General features: G+C 40.6%; 1 protein-coding gene across 5 annotated transcripts in view; it reads left to right on the top strand.

The window, feature by feature from the left end:
• FNIP2 (folliculin interacting protein 2) overlaps positions 1-9932 on the top strand; it is a 48583-nt gene extending 38651 nt beyond the window's left edge. For 3 of the 5 annotated variants that reach the window (XM_030449616.1, XM_030449614.1, XM_030449613.1), the window contains 4 exons: positions 614-770; positions 1920-2120; positions 4709-4824; positions 6111-9932. In XM_030449616.1, the coding sequence (XP_030305476.1) occupies positions 614-770; positions 1920-2120; positions 4709-4824; positions 6111-6189 (553 nt within the window). In that variant the 3' untranslated portion in view covers positions 6190-9932. Of the gene's footprint in view, positions 1-613; positions 771-1919; positions 2121-3707; positions 4103-4708; positions 4825-6110 lie in introns of those variants that run through there. The other 2 variants (XR_003987516.1, XM_030449615.1) reach the window with 2 other exon arrangements.
• The last annotated feature ends 12769 nt before the right edge of the window (positions 9933-22701 follow it).

Genomic DNA, 22701 nt, shown 5'->3' with positions numbered 1-22701 from the left:
CAAAAAGAAAACCAAGACAGAGCAGGTAGTGAAATTTTGTGAGAATGGTGTTCTTCAGATGTCTAATAAAAACTCACCGAAGCTTTTTATATAAGCTGCCGAAATCTTTAATGTAGATGTGTAGACAGAACATCTGAGGACAAGCACAACTTCAGCTTTGTTTAAACTGATAACCATTTAGATCTTAGATATGTGATAAAGAAATATTTGATATAAATAAGGACATCCTATTTGAAAACTTTTGAGCTCTACAGGTGCACATGCTTAAGGTAGGTACCTGGAAAGATTTTGCTTTTTGGGCTGAGTTTGAGAAAACAGGTTTATCAAATGGTAACTGCAGAATAGGGAGCTTGTACATACACAAGCTCTAATACATATAGATTTGCCCTTTCAGAAATTTGAAAGAATCAATAAATTGCTAAAAGTTCATCTTCTAAAATCCTTGTTTCAAAGAGCACCATTAATTAATTTACTGTATTTTGAGTACAGGTGTTCTGTTGATTAATATTTGCAGTAGAGGCAGTGGTGATAAACCAAACTTTGCATTCATATAAAATCTGAATGCAGTTTCTCAAGCCAAGACTCTTACCTGGTTTGTATTTCTGTGTTTCAGGTCAAATACAATCAGCAGTCAATGTGTGAAAAATTTTGGAAGATCACTTCTAGGTGGCTATTGTCATACATATGTACCTGATCTAGTGCTGCATGGAATAAATAACGATGAAAAACTCAAACAGTGTCTACTAGCAGACCTATTTCATGCAATGCATGTGAGTTACAGCACTCTTCTGAATCATAGTAGGATTTGTGATATTACCCAGATACATAGAAGCAGGTCCTTTGAATAGATTTCTTTCTGTTTACCTGTTCTTAACAGCCTCACCTGAGACATCATCCTTCCTGAAATGTGTAAGCCTTTAATTCATTGTGTACAAAGTCTGTTCACATACAAATTACATGTGCTTTCCTTTATACTCTCTTAAGGCTTCTCTTCAAAGATAAACACAAATAATACTGTTTGCAACTTCAAGTTACAAACAGGGAAATTAAACCTCAAGCTGCTTCTCTTTTCAGTAACAAGAGCAGGTAGAATTACCTATATTTCATGAGAATTATGTGCAGGTTGAAGCATCTTATTTTGCCACTTAGGGGCATGTGTTGCAAGGGAAATGAATCTTGTGGAGGCCTATAGTATACTAAACTGTAGCAGCAATGACTGACTACAGAAAGTAATTGTCTATAGGTAACAACTTTTGCCATGTTCTTACTCTACTTTTGGTGCTCCTAAATTACATAAATAATTTATGAATAACCTTTCACTAAAGTAAGTGTGACTTTAGTATGCAATTTCAAATATTTATCTAGGCTTGTAATAGTCAACAGCTTCTCTATAGCAATTGAGGATCATCATGCTGGAATGAGTTTGTACTATCCAAGTGATGAGTGTGTATGTAACTTCTTTAAACAGCATCAGGTTGATCTAATATGATAATGTTTATGCATACCCTGCCTGATTGTGCATAGTGAAATCCTTCATATGTCTCTGAAACACTGCATATACTTGCACCTTTACTGGATCAGTATAGCTATTGCTATAAGAACCTTACCTTTTCAGGAAAGCTGGAATACTTGAAGAAAAACAATTGGAGTAATGATTTTGAAGCACTACACAAACAAAATTAAATGTCTTGATCAAATTGACAGTAAAGTCTTAACCAACCCCATACTGCTGAATGTGTGAACTCCGTCACTGAAGTTGGTACTCCTCATTTTGGAGATACCTTTGGTTTCCTATTAGACAAAAACATTAATTGGTTCACTTATTCCCTGTCTCAGTGTGAATAAAAGTGGAAGGTCAAACTAAGTTGTGGAAATACATGTGAAAGTGTAGTGTGATGTTAATTTTTTTTCTCTTGCAGCATCCAGTGCTAGATGAGCCCATAGCTGAAGCTGTCTGCATTATTGCAGACACCGATAAATGGAATGTACAAGTAGCTACAAGCCAGAGAAAGATGATGGACAATATGAAGTTAGGCAAGGATGTTTTGGTTTCTAGTCAAGTATCCAGTTTGTTGCAGTCAATTTTACAGCTTTACAAACTCAACGTCCCAGCTGACTTTGTAAGTATTTCTTTGCTGAAAACTGAAGCTAAGGAAAATAGCTTAGCTTAGATAGGAGATACGGAGTTTTGTACACTGTGTTGCTGTATCAATGAACTAATACCTGAAATAATGCAGATATTATTTAAAATGTATTTTAAATAACATAAACATATTTAAAAGAATGTGTGCTTCAGTTGAGTAACAGATACTGGTTTATTTATAATTTACATCAAGTGGACCATATTAAAATTATCTATTCCAAAATACAAATGCCAAAACTAAAGTTCTTTAGGCAATTTTATAATTTCCACACTTCTCTACTCTTTATGTTTTAAAGCTTCTATCTACCCAAGACTGCTTCTAGCATAGAATTTTCTGTTCCTGGGCTTCCTGTCTGACCCTGTGCAGTGGATGCCTCTTCTCTCCTCTCCAAATAATAGTGCCTGTGTGTGACTTCTATTTGAGGCATATTTTAGCCACCCCTGTCAGCAAGTGTTTTCTCAAGTAGCTTTGCTATTTGATAGAATTGCTGAGGAGACTGAAACCTGAAAATACCTGTGAGCGGGTGGGTTGCAGTAGAGGATGTTACTCTGTCAGTATAGTGACAGTTCTAAATTTTCTACAAGCCATGTTAGAGACACTTTGATCCTTCCATTGGTGGATTTTATACCTTCTCTTAGAACAGAACCATCGGTGCATGGAAGTTGAGTGTTTCACCAAACTCCATGGAGAAGTATGATTTTTATGTAGTGATTCTACTGATTTAAATTTGTCTAAAACATATGTATGAATATTGATCAGAGATGAGCATAATGTGGTATGTTTGAAGTTCACTTTAGGAGTGTATATTTCTTTACATGCAGTTATTGTTCAGATGAGTAAGGTTTTAGGTTTTTGTAGTACAACAAAAAACTGAAACCAAACTTGAGACCAGATGAAAGGCAAGTGGTGATATCTTTGTTGTGGCACTTCAGACTGGTGACCATGCTGCAGAGAACTCCACAGTGTACCAGGTGAGAGGGAAGTGATGCTTGCAGCTGCTGCATGTCAGCAATATGTCATATTTTTCCTGCACCTTTAAACTAATTTTAAGCTGCTTCTTTGTTTTTAGAAGACTTGCATTATTAGTCTTACTGATAATGGAAAAGGAAATTTCCTTTTCTGCTAGTATTAAAAGTATTACGTTTATGCTGACTTGAGTGAAAACTTTTTTGAAGCAAATAGATCAAAGTAGTAGCAGAAAACTTTTGCCTTTTCTCCGCCAGTTGCAGTTATCTTACTCTACTACTATATAACACGTTTTTTAAAGTTCCTCAAGGAATTATTAGTTAAGACCTGATATAGGCTCAGAGAATCATTAAAATTCTTTATCTTGCTCCACACCACCAGAAAAATACCTGGTCTACTACATACAAGCGTGAGTCTCTTTTTTCTTTTCCTTTTTTTTTTTTTTCCTCTCATTTTTCAATTAGTAAAACTGGTTTCACAGGATTTCATTTCTAATACTTAGGGTTTTCATTCAAGTTAAAAAGTACATTGGATGATGACCCAGAGCTATTCGCTGCTACTGTTTCTAATTGCTGTCTACCCCTGCAGGATGATTAGGATGATTATACATTTCATAATGTGAGGTTCTGCATGTGCTTCCTGCTTTCATCTCCTGGAGTTTGGAGAGCTGAACTAATTTAACTTTTTTGAAGTGGTCATCCCTGTGGGAAGAAGGAATGTATCAAACTGAGTTTTGTCCTAGAACGAAGTACCTGATAAAACATCCTACCTGCTCACCTTGTGAAGACATCCTATGTACTGACCTTGTCTTGCCAAATAAACTCTCTCTTTGAAGCTAAGATTAACCTGCTCTCCTGCAGTTGGTGCATGAGAAATTACCATGTGTCACATGAATGTATTTAAAAATAAAATGCAGTTATAGCATACTGCTGCCCAAATAGGAGAGTGATTAAATTACTATTTCAACTTGAACTATTACTTTTTTGCAAAGAGCATCAAATGTTAAAGCAATTTTAAACTTAGAAGTACCTAAGGCTATTAAAAACAAATGCCTAAAAAGGATTTGTAACCTAGCTTCTCCAGGACAGTAGTGAGCAAAAGAGGTGTAATCTTATAACAAATAAGATAATGGCGTCTTCTACTTCTTGAGTCATAGTTTCTCAAATTGCAGATACCTAGACCTGAAGAGGGCTAATTTTAGGAAATAACAAAACTGATAACAAAAACAACTTGATCCAAGTACTGTGATTTAATTCTGAGTAAGGTGTCTTGAGTGTCTTTGGACTTGGGTAAAACTATTTCAGTGGGCAGAAACACTGGCTGGCTTGAGTGGGATACACAGCTTGTGCAACAGAGTTGCTGCCCAAGAAAATTGGAGACCCCCAAATGTATGAGTGGGTTCTCTTCTAAGGGGGTAGCGTAACTTTTTTATGTTGCTAGCACTGCTGTAACAACACCAATTGTCTCCTGGTTTTTGGAGTGGAGATTTAGTTTGAAAGATGTTCTAGCTAAGGTAGAAGCTGAAATTGTATACTTACATTCTGTAAAATGCATATGATTGCTTCAGCTGTTCTGAGCTTTTTGGTCTGTGTTTACAGTGCATAATGCATCTTGAGGACAGACTACAGGAAATGTATCTCAAAAGCAAAATGCTTTCAGAATATCTGCGAGGACATACGAGGGTGCATGTAAAAGAACTAGGAGTTGTGTTGGGGTGAGTATGGCAGATATTGGTCTCCATGAATGGCAAAACTTGGGACAGTTATTTTCTTAGTTTTTATTCCCATGAGGACTTGCTTTTCACTTCATATTTAGCACTCTTCTCTTCCACGTGCCTAAAAAGGTGTAAAAATGGGTTACATTGAGCCATGAGGAAGAAACAGTTTCAACAGCAAGAACAAATTCTTTTTCATTCTTAAATCTTCAGTATGAAGAAAGTTTGGATTTTGGTTATTAGGAGGTTATCCACTTAGTCACATGTACGCTTGATGTCTCAAGCTCACTAATGCAAAACTTATCCTAACAAATTCTTGAGAATATTTGGAAGCTTTGGTGTACTGCAGTTGTGTCTTGAGGGAAGAGGAGTGCTCAAAAAGCAGGTGTAGGAAAATAGGCAGGTGTCCTGTTTGCAGCTGTCTCCTAATAATAGCACTTGATTGGCTTACAACCTTTGTGGATGCAGCAGCTGGCAGCAGAAGAGTGTCAAGGGAGAAGTGAATACACATTCCCAAAAACATGGGTTTTAGAACTGTGGGTAAAAATTTATCTTTTATCCAGACTGTTCAAGATTTCATACTGAGAAACGTAGCTGTAGGTAGCAAAACCCTGAAATAAGAACTTTTATCAGTGTATGTACATGCATATAAATATATATTTACCTATATAAGTATACAAAAATATATATGAATATATTCTGGTCTCTGAGAAGCTTTACACTGGAAGCGGTTGGCAACTGAACTGCATTTGAGAGGCATTCGTGGTTACTGTTATTGTGTAATAATAAATAATTACAGATTTTGGTCATTTTTTAATAAGGAAGTGCTGCTGTATAGTGAGCTGAGTTATATTCAAAAACATGAAATGCAGAGTCTTCCATAAGCTGATGTTTAGTACTTTCTGAAACTGGGGTTATTAGTGCCTACTGACTGGTAAGACTACAAGCTAAGATTTATCGCTTAGCAGATAAGTACAAGTTTTTATTTAAACAAAGAGACAAACAAAAGGTTATATACCACAAAATGTAATAATGCTCTTTTTTACTTAAATGGTAGTGTACTTCTTAGTTTTAAACATTATTAGCTAGCTTTTCTGGTATGTCTTGAGTAATGGCAATAAATAATAATTAATCAATGAACTTAGTAATTGATTACATTACATTTGATTACATTACATTGATTACATTGAACAATACACTTCCAGTTTGCCTAAAGTGGATGGAAAATATCTTGTATTTTTCTTCTTTTGTGAAGGTGACTCTAGTCTGTCTCTTTTAATTTCTAGGATTGAATCCAATGACTTGCCTTTGTTGGCTGCTATAGCAAGTACTCATTCCCCATATGTTGCTCAAATACTCTTATAAAATTTGAATCTCAGGATAGTCATTCCTGTGAAGTAAAGTGAAGAAAATGGGAATGTTGAATGAAGAACAGACGTGCCAAACACTGGTAAAGGGGAACACCGAGGAAACCAGGTGATAACTGTACAATTCTACCACTTTCCAATTCTGATTTCAGCCAGATGTTTTATTGGACAACTTCCGTTTACATCACATAAAAGGCATTCAGGTTTTTCTTACAATCTCACTTCTGACTTAAATCAAGACACTGACTGCATACTTGCATTTTATTTTTATTCAAAGGACAAAAGTTAACACTATGTGGCAGACCAGGAGCTGCCATCCAAAACGCTGCTCAAAACCATGAAGTAACAGTTAAAAGAACAAGTGGGTTAAAATGGATTTGGTAACACTACTCTTGACTGTGATGTGGTGTATGTTTATTTGCTGGGGAGGAGGAAGAACTGTAAACTATGTATATAGCATTCCTATACACAAGTATATTGGATGGGACATGATCTTCTCGCAGAGCATGTTTTTGTATAGTAGAAGTGATGGGCTTGGAAGAAGGAACCTGGATTCAGCAGCTAAATATTATGTGGGAATGGTGATGTGCAACTTTTCCTTTAAAGGACAAGTGGGTAAGAAAGCTGTGGCTGCTTCTGTTTTAATGAGGAGGTGTTCAAATCAGCCCATTGCTAGAAATGGAATGGACTTCTGAGATACTTTGTGGGAAAGCCTTATGGAATTTCTGCTACAAGTTTACATTGTTGCTGATGCAACTTAAATAACTCTTGAGTTTCTATATGACTGTAGTCCTGGGAACTAAACCCAGGTCTTGGTATCATCAAGCATTGCTGTCTCTGAGGAGTATGATTTTGACAAAGCAGCTGGCACAAAGTGGACAGTCTCTCTGGGGAAAGAAAAGACAACAACCAACCCCCCCACCAAACCTTTAGTCAAAAGTATTACTTTTTCTCTCCAGCTTTGAGTTGTCACTCTAAGTAGGAATAAAAGAGGAACATTGTTTGAAGTAAAATGAAATGTAGGGGGCAAAAATCAATATTTGATATTACTATGAATGTTTACCAGTTACCCTTTTTGATTTTTACAGAAATCTTAAACTATTATCCGGGTGCCTTTCCTTAATAGGTTAACTACTCTGAGACCAGATATTTCTCCTCCACGAGCTGATATTGGCCTTTTGTGTTTCTAGAAAGCAAAATAAAATTTTGTACTTTACTGTTCTCACGTGCTTGATAACATGAATGTAAAAAATGAAAAAAAAAACTTTTTTGCATAAAGCCCTGTTAAGCTGGATATGAAACTATGGACCAGATTGAGGAAAGAACAAAGGATCAAAACAAATCTTCTTAAAGAAGTGGAAAACTCAATGTTGGACCATTCAGTTGTGAGCCACCATGAATAAGGTGTCAGAAATTGTCAGCTTGCAAGTGAAGTGCTAGCAGCACAGTTGCTTGGGAATAGTGGATTCTAATGAGAACCTCCTGGTCACTGGTTATGAATTCTTCTCATTGATGATTACAGTTTTTTAACACTGAAAGGACACACTTTTATTAAAAAGTGTTTTTATTTCCTACTACCTTGATGTTTGGACTTTTCTACAGTAAACTTTCAATTATTTGAAACAATGAAATGTGCATATGTGAGTTGTTTAAATGTGATGGGGGTCTTAATTAACCTTGTAGTTGCTTTTTGAGGGAAATTGGTAGACTGACCTACTGTGAAAAGGGGTTGTATCCATGTCCAGGGGGATACTTAAAATTCTGATACAGTACTTCTAAAGCTGTTTCTTTATATGCTGGGTTTTAGACCTAACATTCCAGATGTTTCTTTTACTGCGTTTTTCATACTTATCCCTAGTATTCTGCCTAAAAAGGCTAAAATCTTTCTGTAGTTTAGGGGTTCTACTACTGCTTACACTTTAGGCAAACTTTTCATATCTTCTGTTTGTGACTCCTTCTATCTACTGGAAAGTAAACACTGCTGCATATAGTAGATATTGCTCTGTCCAACAAGTTCAAGACAAAAGTAAGAAATACAAAGCAAGTCTCATTTTCCTAAACTACCCCTATGGTGGAGAATTTGTGCATGTTCACGTGTAGGACTAGGAAACCACTTCCCTGAGTGTGTATAGCAATCCTCATGTTCCTTTCTCTACTTCATGTCACTCTTAAATAGTAAGCCGAGTTCATTAAAAAGTTAGAATCCAGTTCTCTTAAAGTATTAGTTGGGATTTTATCTGAACAGACTGATTCTTCAAAGAAATATGTGCTAGTATAGAAATCTGTGCTTTTGTTGCCACAGAGTGTACAAAGGAAGTCAAAGGTCAGCCAACATGCAGTGATTTCAACACTAATACTGTGATAAGTAACACCTGATTTTGCTACTTCAGCTATTAAAAAAAAAAAAAAAAAATTTAAAAACCTGCCTTCTTGGAAGACATCAGATTAACCTAGGGGTGGCAGGGCAGCCGGTGGTCAAAAGCACTTGGAATTTTCAGCCCAAGCTAAAATTTTATAGTTTTTGTAGTTCTTGCTGCTTTCTCTAACATTTTGCTGCTCTTCAAAAATTACATGATGAACTATATTTTTCTCCGTTTTAGTCTTGGGAAAGAAAATCCAACCTGAAAAGTTGTTTATTACTTTAAAAGGCTTTAGACTAAAGAAAGATAAATGCATGTTTTCCCCTCCACCAAATGTACTACCTCAGTTAGCAGGATTCCAACTTCTAGGGGCTTTTTCTGACTCTAGGTCTTTAACTTGTTTTTGGTAGCATCTTGCTGTTTATGTAAATCAGTGTGGCATGACAGGGCAGTATTTACAGATGTGTTGTTAGAAGATCTTTGGGGCATGTTTCTGTTTTTATTTTAATGGGATGAAAAGTGATATGAATGTACAGATGTCTCTAGAATTGATAATGTAGCTTAATTTTCAAATATTCCAAAGTTGGTTTATCAGTATTACGTAGGTTTTTTGTAAACTTAATACATACTTTCTTGGTTAAGTGGGAGTGCACAGTCTTTCTGAAATCCCACATAATGCAGTTTACACAGTGCAATTTAAAGAATGTATGCTTTGTTTTTTTCAGGCAGGACAAAACCTTTATACACAGGAGGGGAGGAATGAACTACTAAGCTCTGGTGTTTAAATATCAATGAGTCTCTTTAAACCCCCCCCAAAATACCAAAGATCCAAGCATTTTAATTTAAGTAGGTACTCTTTGAACTAGTATATACATCTTTCTTCTGCCCTAAAGAAATGAATAGGCACTGATTCTGTAATGCTATCATTCACATTTCTAATGGCATCCTCCAGAGTTACATATTTATCATCCCTACTCTCTTTATGTGCATCTTTACTGTCAAAGTAAAAAAACCCTTTTTAGACACACCAAACACTTGTATATAAAGTTTACACAAAATATCACTTATCTCAAGTATAACTTGAATTAAAAGGATCCAAATAAAAATTGTCTGAACTGCTGAATATATTCGACACTTTTTCTTTTTTTTTAATTTTTTTTATTTTTGAGGTCAAGTGGACTAATTTGACATACATTGCAGGCTTTCCATAGAAAAAGATGTGTGTTGCTATTGCATGTTTGGAGAGCATAGGCTTTTTTTTAGGAATGGCTGAATACCAATGTTAAGCTACAGGGTTTTTTTTCCTTATAGTTGTTTATGTGTGCTATAATTTTGGTCTATTTCTTTGCGGCATTTGGTGCAATAAACTTTCTGAAATGAACTTAAGTGGTATTTGGTATCTTCCTTCTTAAAATTGCCTTCTGAAATGATTGTTGTAGCTGAGATCTAACAGTGCATATACATCTGATAACCCACTAGTGGAGTAAGCAGATGTTTTTAAGAAATGTGTAACAGTAAAGGCATCACAGAAATTTGAACCCTGATTGAACACTGTTAGACTATGGAGGATATTTTCTTGCCTCTTGACTGAAATTTTGAGTTTTCTTGTTGGTCAGGCCAGCAGGATTAGAAATCAAACTAAACCCCAGAAACTTTGGCATTAAGGTCTTTCTCAGTGCTCTGATAGTTATCACGAGCTTCTAGCGCTCAGACCTGGCGTGCTGATAATTATCAATCTGGAGCATTTGGAAAGAACTGTTTTATCATGGCTCAAAGGTGCTAAATGCCCGAAATAAGAAATTTCTGGCTGGTGTTGTCTACTACAGGCTCCTGTTTATTTTGTGGTCCTGTTAGTGCTTCTGTACTAATGGTGACCTGTCCTAGAGGTGAACTAAATTTGGTGTTTATGCTATGAAAAGGTTTTTTTCAGTGTGAGAAGTGTACTGAAGTGATGGTGCTGTGGGGAGCCTGTAACCCCACTCCCAGCTGTCTTCTTGCTAAACTGTGTAGCTGCCTTCCTTTTTTTGAAGTCTGTGCTGTCGTGAGGAGGCTTCAGACAATTTAGCAGCTAACCCCTATAGCAAGGGTTTAACCCCCACTTCCCCTCCTTAATTTTTCCATCTGTCATATTAGTTGCATATTCAAGTTGCTTATGCTCTGGGCTTGCTCTATTGCTCATTGTACAGGTACAATATGTTTGCAAGAAAAAAAGTTGCAGCATGGTTGTGGTCTGGGCTAACAAGTTGAATATGGCTGCAACTGAGGGCAAGGGAAGAGATGGACCTCCTCAGCTGGGAGCAAGAGAGAAAAGCAATGGTATTACGGCAACTCCTGATGTCTTTGAGGCTGTGAGCCACTGGCTCAGCGATTTGTATGGGGCAGCAACCTGGGCTCGTTACCCAGCTTTGTAAGACTCAGGAAACCCTCTGCTCTTCACTACTTGTAAAAAATTGTAGTTGAGCTTTTTGGGCATATCAACTGCTTTAGCTTTTCTTCTAAAAAACACTGAGCCAAATAATATAATTGTGACTGTGGCAAGTGAGCAAGAGGCAGACCCAAGGCTGGTGCACCAATATAAAATGGCCGAGCACTGGGGAAGGGTGGAGACCTGCACTAATGGCTGGGAGGGGCTGCCAAGGAGCTTTTAGAATTGACAGCTACAAAAGATAAATTAATACCCATAGATTGAAAAACTAATGAATTTTGCCGTTAAATTCCATGATTTGCTCAAATGACGTGACATGGAAATAATACAAATATTACTGGTGACGAATTTTTCATAGAATCATGGAATCATCAAGGTTGGAAAGGACCTCTGAGATCATCAAGTCCAACCCTCAATCCACTACCACTGTGGTTCCCAGACCATGGTACTGAGTGCCACATCAGTCTCCTCTTAAAAACCTCCAGGGATGGAGAATCCACCACTTCCCTGGCCCAGCCCATTCCAATGTCTGATCACTCTCTCTGGAAAGAATTTCTTCCTAGTATCCAGCCTAAACCTCCCCTGATAGAGCTTAAGTCCATGCCCTCTTGTCTTACTGATGGCTGCCTGGGAGAAGAGACCGACCCCCCACTGGCTCCCACCTCCTTTCAGGGAGTTGTAGAGAGTGATGAGGTCTCCCCTGAGCCTCCTCTCTCCCTCAGCCCTTCCTCACAGGACTTGTGCTGGATCCCTTCACAACCTCCTTGCTCTTCTCTGGAGCTGCTCCAGCACCTCAATCTCCTTCCTGAACTGAGGGGCCCAGAACTGGACACAGAACTCAAGCTGTGGCCTCACCAGGGCTGAGTACAGGGGAAGAATCCCTTCCCTGGACCTGTTTACCACACTGTTCCTGATCCAGGCCAGGATGCATTGGCCTTCTTGGCTGCCTGGGCACACTGCTGGCTCATGTTCAGCTTCCTGTCAATCCAGACTCCCAGGGTCCCTTTCTGCCTGGCTGCTCTCAGCCACTCTGTGCCCATCCTGGAGCTCCCCATGGCGGTTGGTTGTGGCCAAAGAGCAGGACCCGGCCCTTGGCTGTGTTAAGCCTCATCCTGTTAGAATCAGCCTGACTCTCAGGGCTGTCCAGGTCCCTCTGCAGAGCCTCCTGCCTTCCAGCTGATCCACACTCTCCCCAGGTTAGTGGTCACCTGCAAATTTGCTGATGATGGACTCAATCCCTCATCTAAATCACCAATGAAGATACTAAACAGAACTGGGCCCAGCATTGATCCCTGGGGGACACCACTGGTGAGTGGCACCGATGGATGAGCAACCGTTCAGCACCACTCTCTGGGGGCCTCCAGCAGTTTCTAACCCAGCATAGAGTGCTCCTGTCTGAGCCCTGGGCTGACAGCTTTTCCAGGAGATGCTGTGGGAGATGGTGTCAAAGGCCTTGCTGAAGTCTAGGCAGACTCCATACCCAACCTTCCCCTCATCCACCAGGCGGGTCACCCGATCATAAAAGGAGATCAGGTTGGTCAGACAGGACCTGCCCTTCCTAAACCCATGCTGGTGGGTCTGATCCCCTGTCCGTCCTGTAGGTGCTGTGTGAGTGCCCCCAGGATGATCTGTTCCATGACCTTGCCAGGCACTGAGGTCAGGCTGACAGGCCTGGAGCTTCCTGGGTCCTCCTTTCATCCCTTTTTGTGGATTGCTGTGACATTCCCCAACTTCCAATCACCTGGGACCTCCCCAGTGAGCCAGGACTGTTGGTAAATGATGGAGAACGGTTGGTGAGCTCTTCACCAGCTCCCTCATCACCCTGGGATGGATCCTGTCTGGACTTGTGAGAATCCAAGTGGCTCACCAAGGTCACAAACTGTTCCCTCTAGGATTACAGGGGTGCTGTTCAGATTCCTATTTCCACCGCCCAGAAGCCATCTGTCCTCAGGACAACCTGTCTTACTGTTGAAAACTCAGGTAAAGGGGTTAAATACCTCAGCCTTTTCCTTATCTTTGGTAACTATGTTTCCCCCATGTCCAACAAAGAATTGAGGTTTTCCCTGCCTCTCCTTTTGCTGTTGATGTATCTGTAGAAAGATTTTTGTTATCCTGAAGTGGCAAGATTGAGTTCAAATCATGGCTTCGTCCTCTATTTCTTTCTATATGACCTAACTGTATTTATTCCTAACTCTTCCTGAGTAGCCATACTCTACTTCCTTTTTCCATAGTGTAAGCTCTTTAGCCCTTCTTTCTTACATGGCAAGGAAAAATCACAGAACTGATGAAGAGATATTCTCATCTAACAAGCAGTTCAAGGCATCAGTAAACATGAGCTGTATCACAAAGTAACCAAGTCTTGGGCCAAAACTGCCAGTCTTTTTCCATTCTTTTCTCTGTAATCAAAAAGTCCTAAAACAGCAGTTTCCATCTTCTCATCCATGCGCATATTCTTTGGTTTTCTGTAGAGGTACAGTGGAAGAAGACTGCCAGAGAATGAGAAACAGGGTTTTGGACATAAAGGACATGCATGTGAGTGAGAAACATGAGACTGTGACCCATGAGTCTTCTGATCCACATAAAATTAGCTTAAGTGGCCACATGCTGGTAATCCACATGCTGGAAAATTACTCTTATAATAGTTTGCAGTCAGTTGTCTGTCTGGCACAATCCAAAGCTAAAACAGTTTAAGCAGCACAAGTAGAGTAGCATCTTGCCTTGAAATCCTAAAGGTCAACACAAGGCCAAAGGGCTTAGGAGTGACAGTCAAGCACTTAAAAATAAATATAATCTCATAAATGGGAATTTCTATCATTATGTAGCTACAAGGGATCTTCCACTGTGATCTCACAAAATGGTGTTTGAGAGAGAGAGCAGACTGCCCTGAGGGACAGAGTTTCGTACTAAGGAAGAAAGCTCCCACTCCTATGGGCAGAGAAATGTTTGTGTAGTGGAAATATGAGGCAATATTTAGGTTTGCTTGAGATCTTCCCAGGGAGTGGTTATGCTGTGTTGATAAGAGTGTTATGGGGTCAAGGCTTGGAAATGTTGGCTCAAAAAAATGTTTTCCCTTTCTCTTCCAACCCCTGAGTTAACAAAATTGTCTCAAATAGGTCCTTAATTAACTACCGTTTAGCTTTTTTTACCACCTTATCATTTTTCCTGGGCAAGCCTGAAGAATTTATCCTCTTCTGCTGATTATGGACACACAACTACACAACTGTTTTCATTTTTCAGTTTCTATTTTTTTTTTTTTTTTTTTTTTTTTTTTTTTTTTTTTTTTTTTAAGATCTACACAGACCCTGTTAGCCTTAAGATGGAAAAGTCCCCTAAAATTGTTTCACTTTCACTTGAAAAAATACTGGTTTTGAATTGAGCAGGTTTGGTTGAACACTGTAAATTTTCTTAGAATGTGCAACTCTTTTTGACTTTGAAATATAACTACACTGTGAGTGTTGTGAAATTAAAAATCTCATTTCCAAACCATCAGATCCCTGACTTTGTAAGGGGTTGGCTTGTGTAAGGGCACTACAGTCTTGATGATGTGCTTGAATTGTTCAGATTTGTTTCTAACAGACACATAAACCTTACCTTTTGATTTGTGAAGAAGATCATTGCCCGGATCATTGCAGCCCATCTACTTGTGTGGAGTGAAGACAACAGACCGTTTCGGGCTGTCCCAGTCCTGGTCCCATTGTGGCTGGTTCAGGAATAGACGGGAACCAGCTGTCTGGCAGTGGGGATAAACAAAAATTGGATTTAGCACTGAGGGAACAGCTAACTTTTCCCTTTGCCCATGTTGCCATATTTGGCCATTTCTGGGGAGTCCACCTAAGGATCTTAATGTCCCTCGTGTGAAAAGAGGTGGACTGAATCCTAAGGCTTGTTGAGCAGGGTCCTCTGCATGCCTACCTGGTGCTATTGCCAAAGTGAACAATGAGCTGACCTATGTAAGTGCAGTAGAATTGGGAGCATAATTTAGACACTAGTATTTTGAGTGAGTTTGTCAGGCCTCTGGTATTTAAGCCATTTGTGTTAGACCTAGCTATGGCTGCACCCAGAAGGTAGGCAGCTGCTTCTGATTTTCCCCGTGCCATTTGTTTCCCACAAGAATGCAGCAGTCTCTCCTGTTGCTTGGTACTGTGTAAACACCAAAACCAAAAGATGTAAAACCCATTTGTAATGTTGCTAAATAAATTCTGAGTGTCATGGGTGATTCATTGGCTGGTGGGAGTGGCTGGGGTAGTAGTTCTGTGTAATTAGATGCTTGAGTTAAATAAGCTCTGAGGAAGACCTTGTGGCTTCCCAGGTGTGAGTGCCTATGCTCTTGTTAAATAAGGAAGGTGGTAATTCAAGAGCACAGGTTCTCATTTTCAGGTTTCTTGTGCTGATCCTCATTATGTTTAAACTACATTGCTGCTAAGGACCTGACCTAACAAGTTCATCTCTGAGATGGTACTGAACTTCACAGGGATGTCAGCTTGCCTTTTCTCCTCCTTGCTTCTTTTTATATGAGTATTCTCTCTTTTTATCTAACTATATAAGGTACTTTTTTGTGTGTCTGTTTTCGTGGCCAGCATCTGATCTGCCAGCCGTGGAGCAAGCTAACATGGACTTTGTCATTTGTGCTGAGAAGACTGGTTGTTCTGATCAGAGCACTAAGGACTGGGCGGTCCTGTCCTGAGAGGCAAAGCACTTGAAGGAAGGGACCCTAGAAATTGCTGCCCTGATGGGCCTGAGCAGCAGTTACGTGTCATCTCGCTGCTGGCTGCTGAGCATCACTAAGTGTCACTCTTTCCCTAACAAAAGGGGACTACACTGAAAAGCAAATAACTACGGTTTTGCACACAGATAAACTTGGTAGCACTCTGGGGTGAAGTCTCTGGCAGCATCACACTATGTAATGCTTCCAATATTGTATTGCCTCCAATAGTTTGATGATTGAGTGCCAATGTGGAGACCACTGCCCTTTTTCTCAAGAGCTGTGATGCTGAGCTGGGTTCCTTGCAGTTGAAACTGAAACACAACTGTGAACTTTACAGTTAAATGCAGTTTTACAGTGTGATGATGCATAGCATAGCGCATCCTGATAATACAGCTTGTTAGAATAGTACAGCCCTATGCAAAAATAGTGACATCATCTCTGGATTCATTTAACCTGTCTCTAGTTGCTTTGTAACACATCTTAATCTCAGTACCATGCAGAATTACCCACACTGGTTTATCATTCCTGTTTCTTCACTAAGCTTGGCTGGTGGCAGGTTGGGAATTTTTCAGCATAAAAGCAGCTCCTGTTTGTTTTCTCAGCATACTGGAAATTACCACTGCTCATTACAAAAGGATGAGGTAACTGGCCAAAGGTATGTGGAGAGGCTGTGGCAAAGGTCAGTACCTGGTCTTCTGAGTCCTAAAAGAATTCTTTTGTCATTGAGCAGCCTTACCAGCCAAGCTTTGTGGGAGTGGGTGGGGATGGATAGACCTTCCTTTTCCCTTCCTGGCAGTTGCTTTAAAGGATCAGAGATGTAGTGTACAGCACTCAAACATGTCTGGGGAAAAAAGAAGGAGGGGAAGTTATCTCATTCTTACATACTGCCTTAAAGCTTATCATGTGCAATTATAATTGTGCCTATAACGATAGTTTAGCTGGAATTAACTCCCACATGAATGCTGCCAAAGAAATGTATTTTAGTTTCTAAACACCTGTTTCTTTGTTCTTATGCATCTTTATTTTTGCCTGGGATGCATGAATGGTGGGGGAAAAAGTAACTCATGACAAGCTGCTGAGCACACTTGTGAGAAATAGATAGGAGTTGGTAAGCACTTAGGAGAAGCACTGGTTTTTCAGAACAATAAGGAAAAGTAAAAGATAAACTGTTTCTGTCTAAGTTTCTTGTTTGAGGCAGTGGGAAGGTTTGCAGGCAAGTAGGAGCAGTGTACAAGATGTTACTTACTGGCTTTACAGAAGCAGCTCACATGTTAGCTTTTGCCATTGGTATGCAGGATTGTAATGAATGTTCTGCTGTGGCAATGCACCACCTTTACATCTGTCTATTTCAATATATAAATAGTAAAATAATGATGTTTTGCTATGACATATGCATCCAGGCTGAAATACTGTTCCTGGTGTGAAGGCTTTAACTATGTGAAAGGCTTACAGGCGGATGAAATAAAAGAATGAAGCAAAAAATAAACTTATGGGTCATAAAATGCCAGTTGACTCTGTACCTGTGTCTGTTAGGAGCTCCTATTCAGTCTTGGTGCCCTTATTTTAATCCGGTTGGTGGGAATCAGAAGATGAAAGCAACTGTGGTCAGACGAGATGTTGACTGTCATTCTCAATGGGAATAAATTGCCATGGCAATCGCCAGCAGTTGGTGGTGGAGAGCTGGCTGATTTTGGCCAGCTGCTGGTAGCTGGAGATGGTGAGTCCCTTGGGGATAAGGTGTTCTTTTGGATAATTAGATAAACTGTGTTCAATCAGAGGCTAGTAATGATTGCTTCTGTTGCTTGAGATTAAGTAGTGGCTCTTGTTTAAAAATCAGTGGTTGAGAGGCAACAGTGGTTCTGAAGGAAGCAAATGGCAACTCAGTTGGAGCCTGAGGTTTTCCCATATGCCCAAGAGGAAGAAATGTAAGAGAGAGCAAGCTAGGTGCCTGCTATGGGAAGGATGCTGTTTATAGCACCATGGAATAAGCTCAGATTGGAAGGACTTCAGGGTGATCTAGTCCAACCCCTCTGCAATGAGTAGTGGCATCTTCAAAAAGGTCAGTTGCTCAAGCCCCATCCAACCAATAGTCCAACCAGATAATTTTGGTCTTTGTGCTCATCAGGTAAGGTTGGGTCCTCTGAGCTCAGTGTGCTGGGTGCTACCGCCCAGTGCAAGGGGTGTGGCTGCAGCAGGGAACAGGACAGAAAGTCTGCCCTGCCAGCACAATCTGCTTAATCAGCGATGAAATGGGATTCTGGGCAGTGGGTTTCCATGTTATTTAAGCCAACATACTGCTGATCACTCTATTTGCTGTGGAAATCCTGCCCTACTACCTGCTTACAGTAGGGGTCAGGTGCAGAGCTCTCCTGAAGCCTTGAGAGGCGCCATAGCCAGGTATTGAGGGTGAGAGAGAGCAGCTTAACTCCTCTTTCCCAGCATCCCCTACCCATTATTCCAGCTTAGCTGTAACATGAAAACTGCACCCAGAAGGACTGTTGATGTAGTAAAGAGCTACGGGTGGCTGTGATACCCGAACACGTTTTGTGGGAACAGTGCCAATTCAGTTCTCATATTCCTCAGCTGCAGTCAGTGGTAAAGCTGGCTTCATATGCCTGCCTAGCTCTCAGCTGGCACAATAGCTCCCTATAACCTTCACACTATGTCCTGTTGGACCTGATTGTTTGTTCCACTGCAGTCGTCTAAGGTAACCTATTGAAATATATCCTAATTGTTCCCTTCCTCACCACTGAAGCCCTCTGTGAGGGTCGCTGTCTTTATTTCTGACCTTATAACACTCCAAGAGGAGGAGGAGCTCCTGTCAAAAATGCAGAATGTGTTCATCCTGTTTCCTGTTGTGACTCTGCTTCCTGACCATTACAGACCATCAGTGGTGATGTGAGGTTGATGGTGGGCATCAGCAGGACCCAGCAATCCAGCCCAGCATCTCCCACAGCTGCCAAGTCAGTAGAAGGGCATCATGTAGCTCTTGTTTCCTTCAAGAGTGGGGTTTTTGTTCTGTGTGGGTTACAGCCACAAGTGTCAGTCTCTGAGTACCAGCAGAGGAAGCTGCTGATAAATGAGGTGCAGTAACAGCAGCTGCAAAATCACTGCCTTGGTGGCTGGGAAAGGCAAAGTCATCAGATAAGTAAGATGAACTTCTAAGCATTTTTTGCCCTCAGACAGCTTTGTAGGAAGGCAATGCCATGTAAAAGTTTTTCTAGCTTCTGCTGAAGCTACAGCTGTTGTTCTTCAGGCCTAATATTTTTCCATGAAATGAAGTGCTCCACTCAGTTTCTTCAAATAGGATCAAAAGGGTCAGCAGGAAAAAATCCATGAAGAGGTGGAAGAATTTGAAGAAGAATGCGAAGGCTTTGGGCAGTGGTTGCTCAGAAGTCAAATTGTGCCTTAACAGCTAGGAGTGCACTCAGGAGTCCAGACAGCTTGTACGGGCCCTAATGATGGTGACTGACTAGAAGAGTCCCACAACTCCTGTCCAGTGTGTGGAAAAGAGCCTGTACTCTGCCAGCAGAGAATAAGAAAATGTTGTCTTCCTCTTTCAAAGCTTTTTGCTCACATGTAATTGGGGCTTTCACGCTATTAAAAAAAATCAGTAGGCAACCTCAAAAGAGGAGTAAAGTAACCAACCAAGCTGTGCTGTGTTTGGCACATGGGAGTCCCACTGTGAGTGGGACTCAGTCGTCTTGCTAGCTTAGACAAAACTGTGTTAACAATATCAACTTTTAAATTGTTTTTAAACTTACCCTTCAGTGTAGCTTGTTCTCAGTTATTCTGGTCACATGTCCCTCCAGTTCAGGACTTGTGACCACTATTGTGAAATACCTTTTGCAGTATATTATTTCAGTCATACATTAAGTGTAGCAAATCTGAAGCTTCTGTGATTGACTTTGCAGCTAGCTTCCTTTGCCCAAAGGAACTAGAAGCTTTTTTAAAAATTGCCATAAAACCACCAACAGAAAGGAGCCTCCTGTATTTCATTCTTCATGCTGTAGTAAAACCTCTATTTAATATTACCTGTGAATATGACCAACTGCACATCTGAACTCTGAAACACTAAACTTTGAATTAGAAGCACTTTGTTAGTGTAGCTGTGATACCGTGCTGTCTTCAAGAATTACTCAAACCAGAGGAACCTGGCAGAAGTCTGTTTTGCTGAATTGCTGGCTCCGACTTGGTCAGTACAGGGTAGACTGACGCAGACCTTTAAAACTACTTCTCTCTGCATTTCCCACTCTGGAGCTCATGAGGGAGACTTGAACCTAGAAGGTCTGAAATTCAAAGACTGGCCTCTTCTAAATCAGGTCTCTGGAGGTGGGGATGCCTAACCACAGCCTCAGTGTCAGGATGCAGTTTGTGTCTCCTGTGTGTTTTGTCGGTGTCTGGGGGCTGCAGCAGGGCTTACACTTGTCATTTCTCCCTCAGGTCTAAAGGCATGCCCACTGTAAGGGTGTGCATGTTCATTACCCCATCTGAGTTCCTGGGTTAAGCCTCCTCCCTTGCATTGGTAACACTGGGGATTTTAGCACAGGGAAAGGCAACTTCATTCCAGGGGAGCTGGGAGTGGCTGCCAAAGGCATGTGGCTGAAGCAATGAATTTAGTCCTTTAACTTGACAGACCGAGGCTCTTGCACCATCTCAGTCTGCCCTGGGATTATGAAACCTCTTAGCACACTGCAAAATTCCTCAACAATGGTAATTCCCCTTTCCCAAAGGTATAATAGGGTGAAAAGCTGGCCCCTCAGCATAGCTTCTGTGAGGCTACAGGGCAGAGTACAGCTCTGATTCATTTCTCTTTCACAAGACTGCTGCACTGTGGTACAGAACTGCTTTGTTCCCAGGGGCTGCCTTTGCTGGAGTTAAATACATGCCTGCCTTTATCAAACGGCTCTCTGTGATTTGTGCATGTTTCACAACACGGTTAAGTTACTGCTGAGTAAAATTTACAACCAGAAACCTTGGCCCCTGTAGGAAACCAAAGGGGAGTTGGGAGGCATTGAGTGCTTTTCAGAAATTAGTTTTAAAGGTGTCCCTGACATGCAAGTTTAACGGATGCTAATGTCAATGTTTTGGGTTTTTTTAAATTTTTTTATTTTTTAATAAACTTCTTGAGGCTGAACAATGTTCATGATGGAGGCTGATGACTCCAGCAAAGCAAAGAGCATAACCTGCAGAAATGAAGTGTCTGCAGCCAGCAGTTTGGCTGTTTTAATAAACTCCCTCAGCTAACAGCCTCCATCCAGGCTGTCTTAGTATGTGAAAAATGTGCTTGGTGTCACAGTGATGTCAATGAGCCCTGAGCTGATAGCTGCTTTATGGCTTCCAGCTGGGCTGCTGAGTGATGGGAGGCATCACAAGCCCAAGCAGATCCCCATTTTGGTGGAAGCAGCATCCAAAACCTACCTCATTTCCATTGTGTCCTGACCCAAATCCCTGATCAGTCAGGAGAAAAGTTGACCTTCTCTCCTATCGCTCAGATGCAGCAGCCTCTCTTTACTTCTCTGAGCCCCTTCACCCCTCACTGATTGCTGCAGCTGGCTGGGCTCAGGTAACTTCTCTTTGCTGACTCAGACACTTGAAATCTGTACTGGTGGAGAAAGGTCTGACATGAGGCTGGCTAAGAGGTAAGGGCCAAATTTAGGAAGAATTCCTGTTCTGATGAGAGGAGAAACTCCAGGGATATGGGTAATCACTGCAGATCAAGTGATATTAATCCCGAAGTTTTTCTCCTGTGTGTTAATAACGAAGTGTTATGCTGTGTGGATGTGCACTGATAAAGTTATGCTGTTTCTTGCTGGCCAAAATCCTTTCTTTGATACCCATACTCTCTTTATAGCATTTTTTCCTCCTGTTCATCTTGGCATACCTAAAATTAGATGACTAGCTTTCCTAGGCAGGCACCTGTCCATACTTACAAAGTTTCTGGTGTACTGTGTGAAGGCTGCAAATAGATTAGCTGGGTCTTCCTCTTACTGTACTGTCTCAAAAGGGAAACTGCTGAGGCAAGATCACTCAGGAATGTAAATGGCTCTTTGTCTATGCTAAAAATGAAGAAACAAAGATAAATGTCACCCTTATGTGACTCCTCTGGAGACTACTCAAGTCCATCCAGATTGCTTTGGTTCAGGCATTCCAAGTCAAGACCATTTTTCATACCTGTATCAGGAAATCAAGGATATAACTGATGAATATGATGCATGGATTTTCAACAAATGACATATGTGTTAGGGATTGATCTGCAGTACAAGGCTTGGAGGTTGCTGGAGTGCTTCTCCTGACTCTGGAGTCTGGACTGGAAGGCAGGAGAAGAGCAATGGTGAAGTCCAGTTTTCCAGGCTGGTGATGTTCAGGACAGTGTGCTCTGTCACCCTGCCTACCAGCTGGGTATGGGCATGAGCAGAGCACAGTGCCCGTGTTTGCACACACAGTTTCAAGGATTCTGGCTCTTCTCTTGCAGTGAATGGTCTGGGGTCATCTTTTTCACTCTGGACAGAATAATTCTGATGTTTTGGGGTTTTATTTCTTTTGAGGTAGGTAATACACAAACCAGGATGACACATCCAGGCTGCAGTTTCAAGCAGAAAAACTGCTTGAATGTAATGCTGATAAAACTCCAATGTTCCAATTTTGAATCAACGCCTTATGTATCAGGCTTTTCAGCAGCATTAACTTGCCAATACCTCTAATAAAATCTTTATCCATCTGGCTATCCTTAGCCATAAAACAAACAAACAAACAAAAAATCTCAGCTACTATCCAACCCTAAAGCTGTTTTCTTAATGAACCAATCTGGATATGTCATATGCCACTTAAAAGCTCATATCAGTAAGAGTTATAATCAGTGCTTTTGTTTGAATATCTTGCCATTTAGAGCACTAATTTTCTCTCAAAACTTGCCTTGAGTAAGAGAGCATCAATTATGATTATTTTTTTTTTCTAAGTTGCATGGATAATTGATGTTTAAGATGTACACAGGCAATAAAGCCTGCATATAACTGATAA

Source organism: Calypte anna, chromosome 4A, assembly GCF_003957555.1.
Source record: "Calypte anna isolate BGI_N300 chromosome 4A, bCalAnn1_v1.p, whole genome shotgun sequence".
NCBI classification, from domain to species: domain Eukaryota; kingdom Metazoa; phylum Chordata; class Aves; order Apodiformes; family Trochilidae; genus Calypte; species Calypte anna.
Note: the sequence above shows the minus strand (reverse complement) of the source record. Positions and strands in the feature narration are given on the sequence as shown.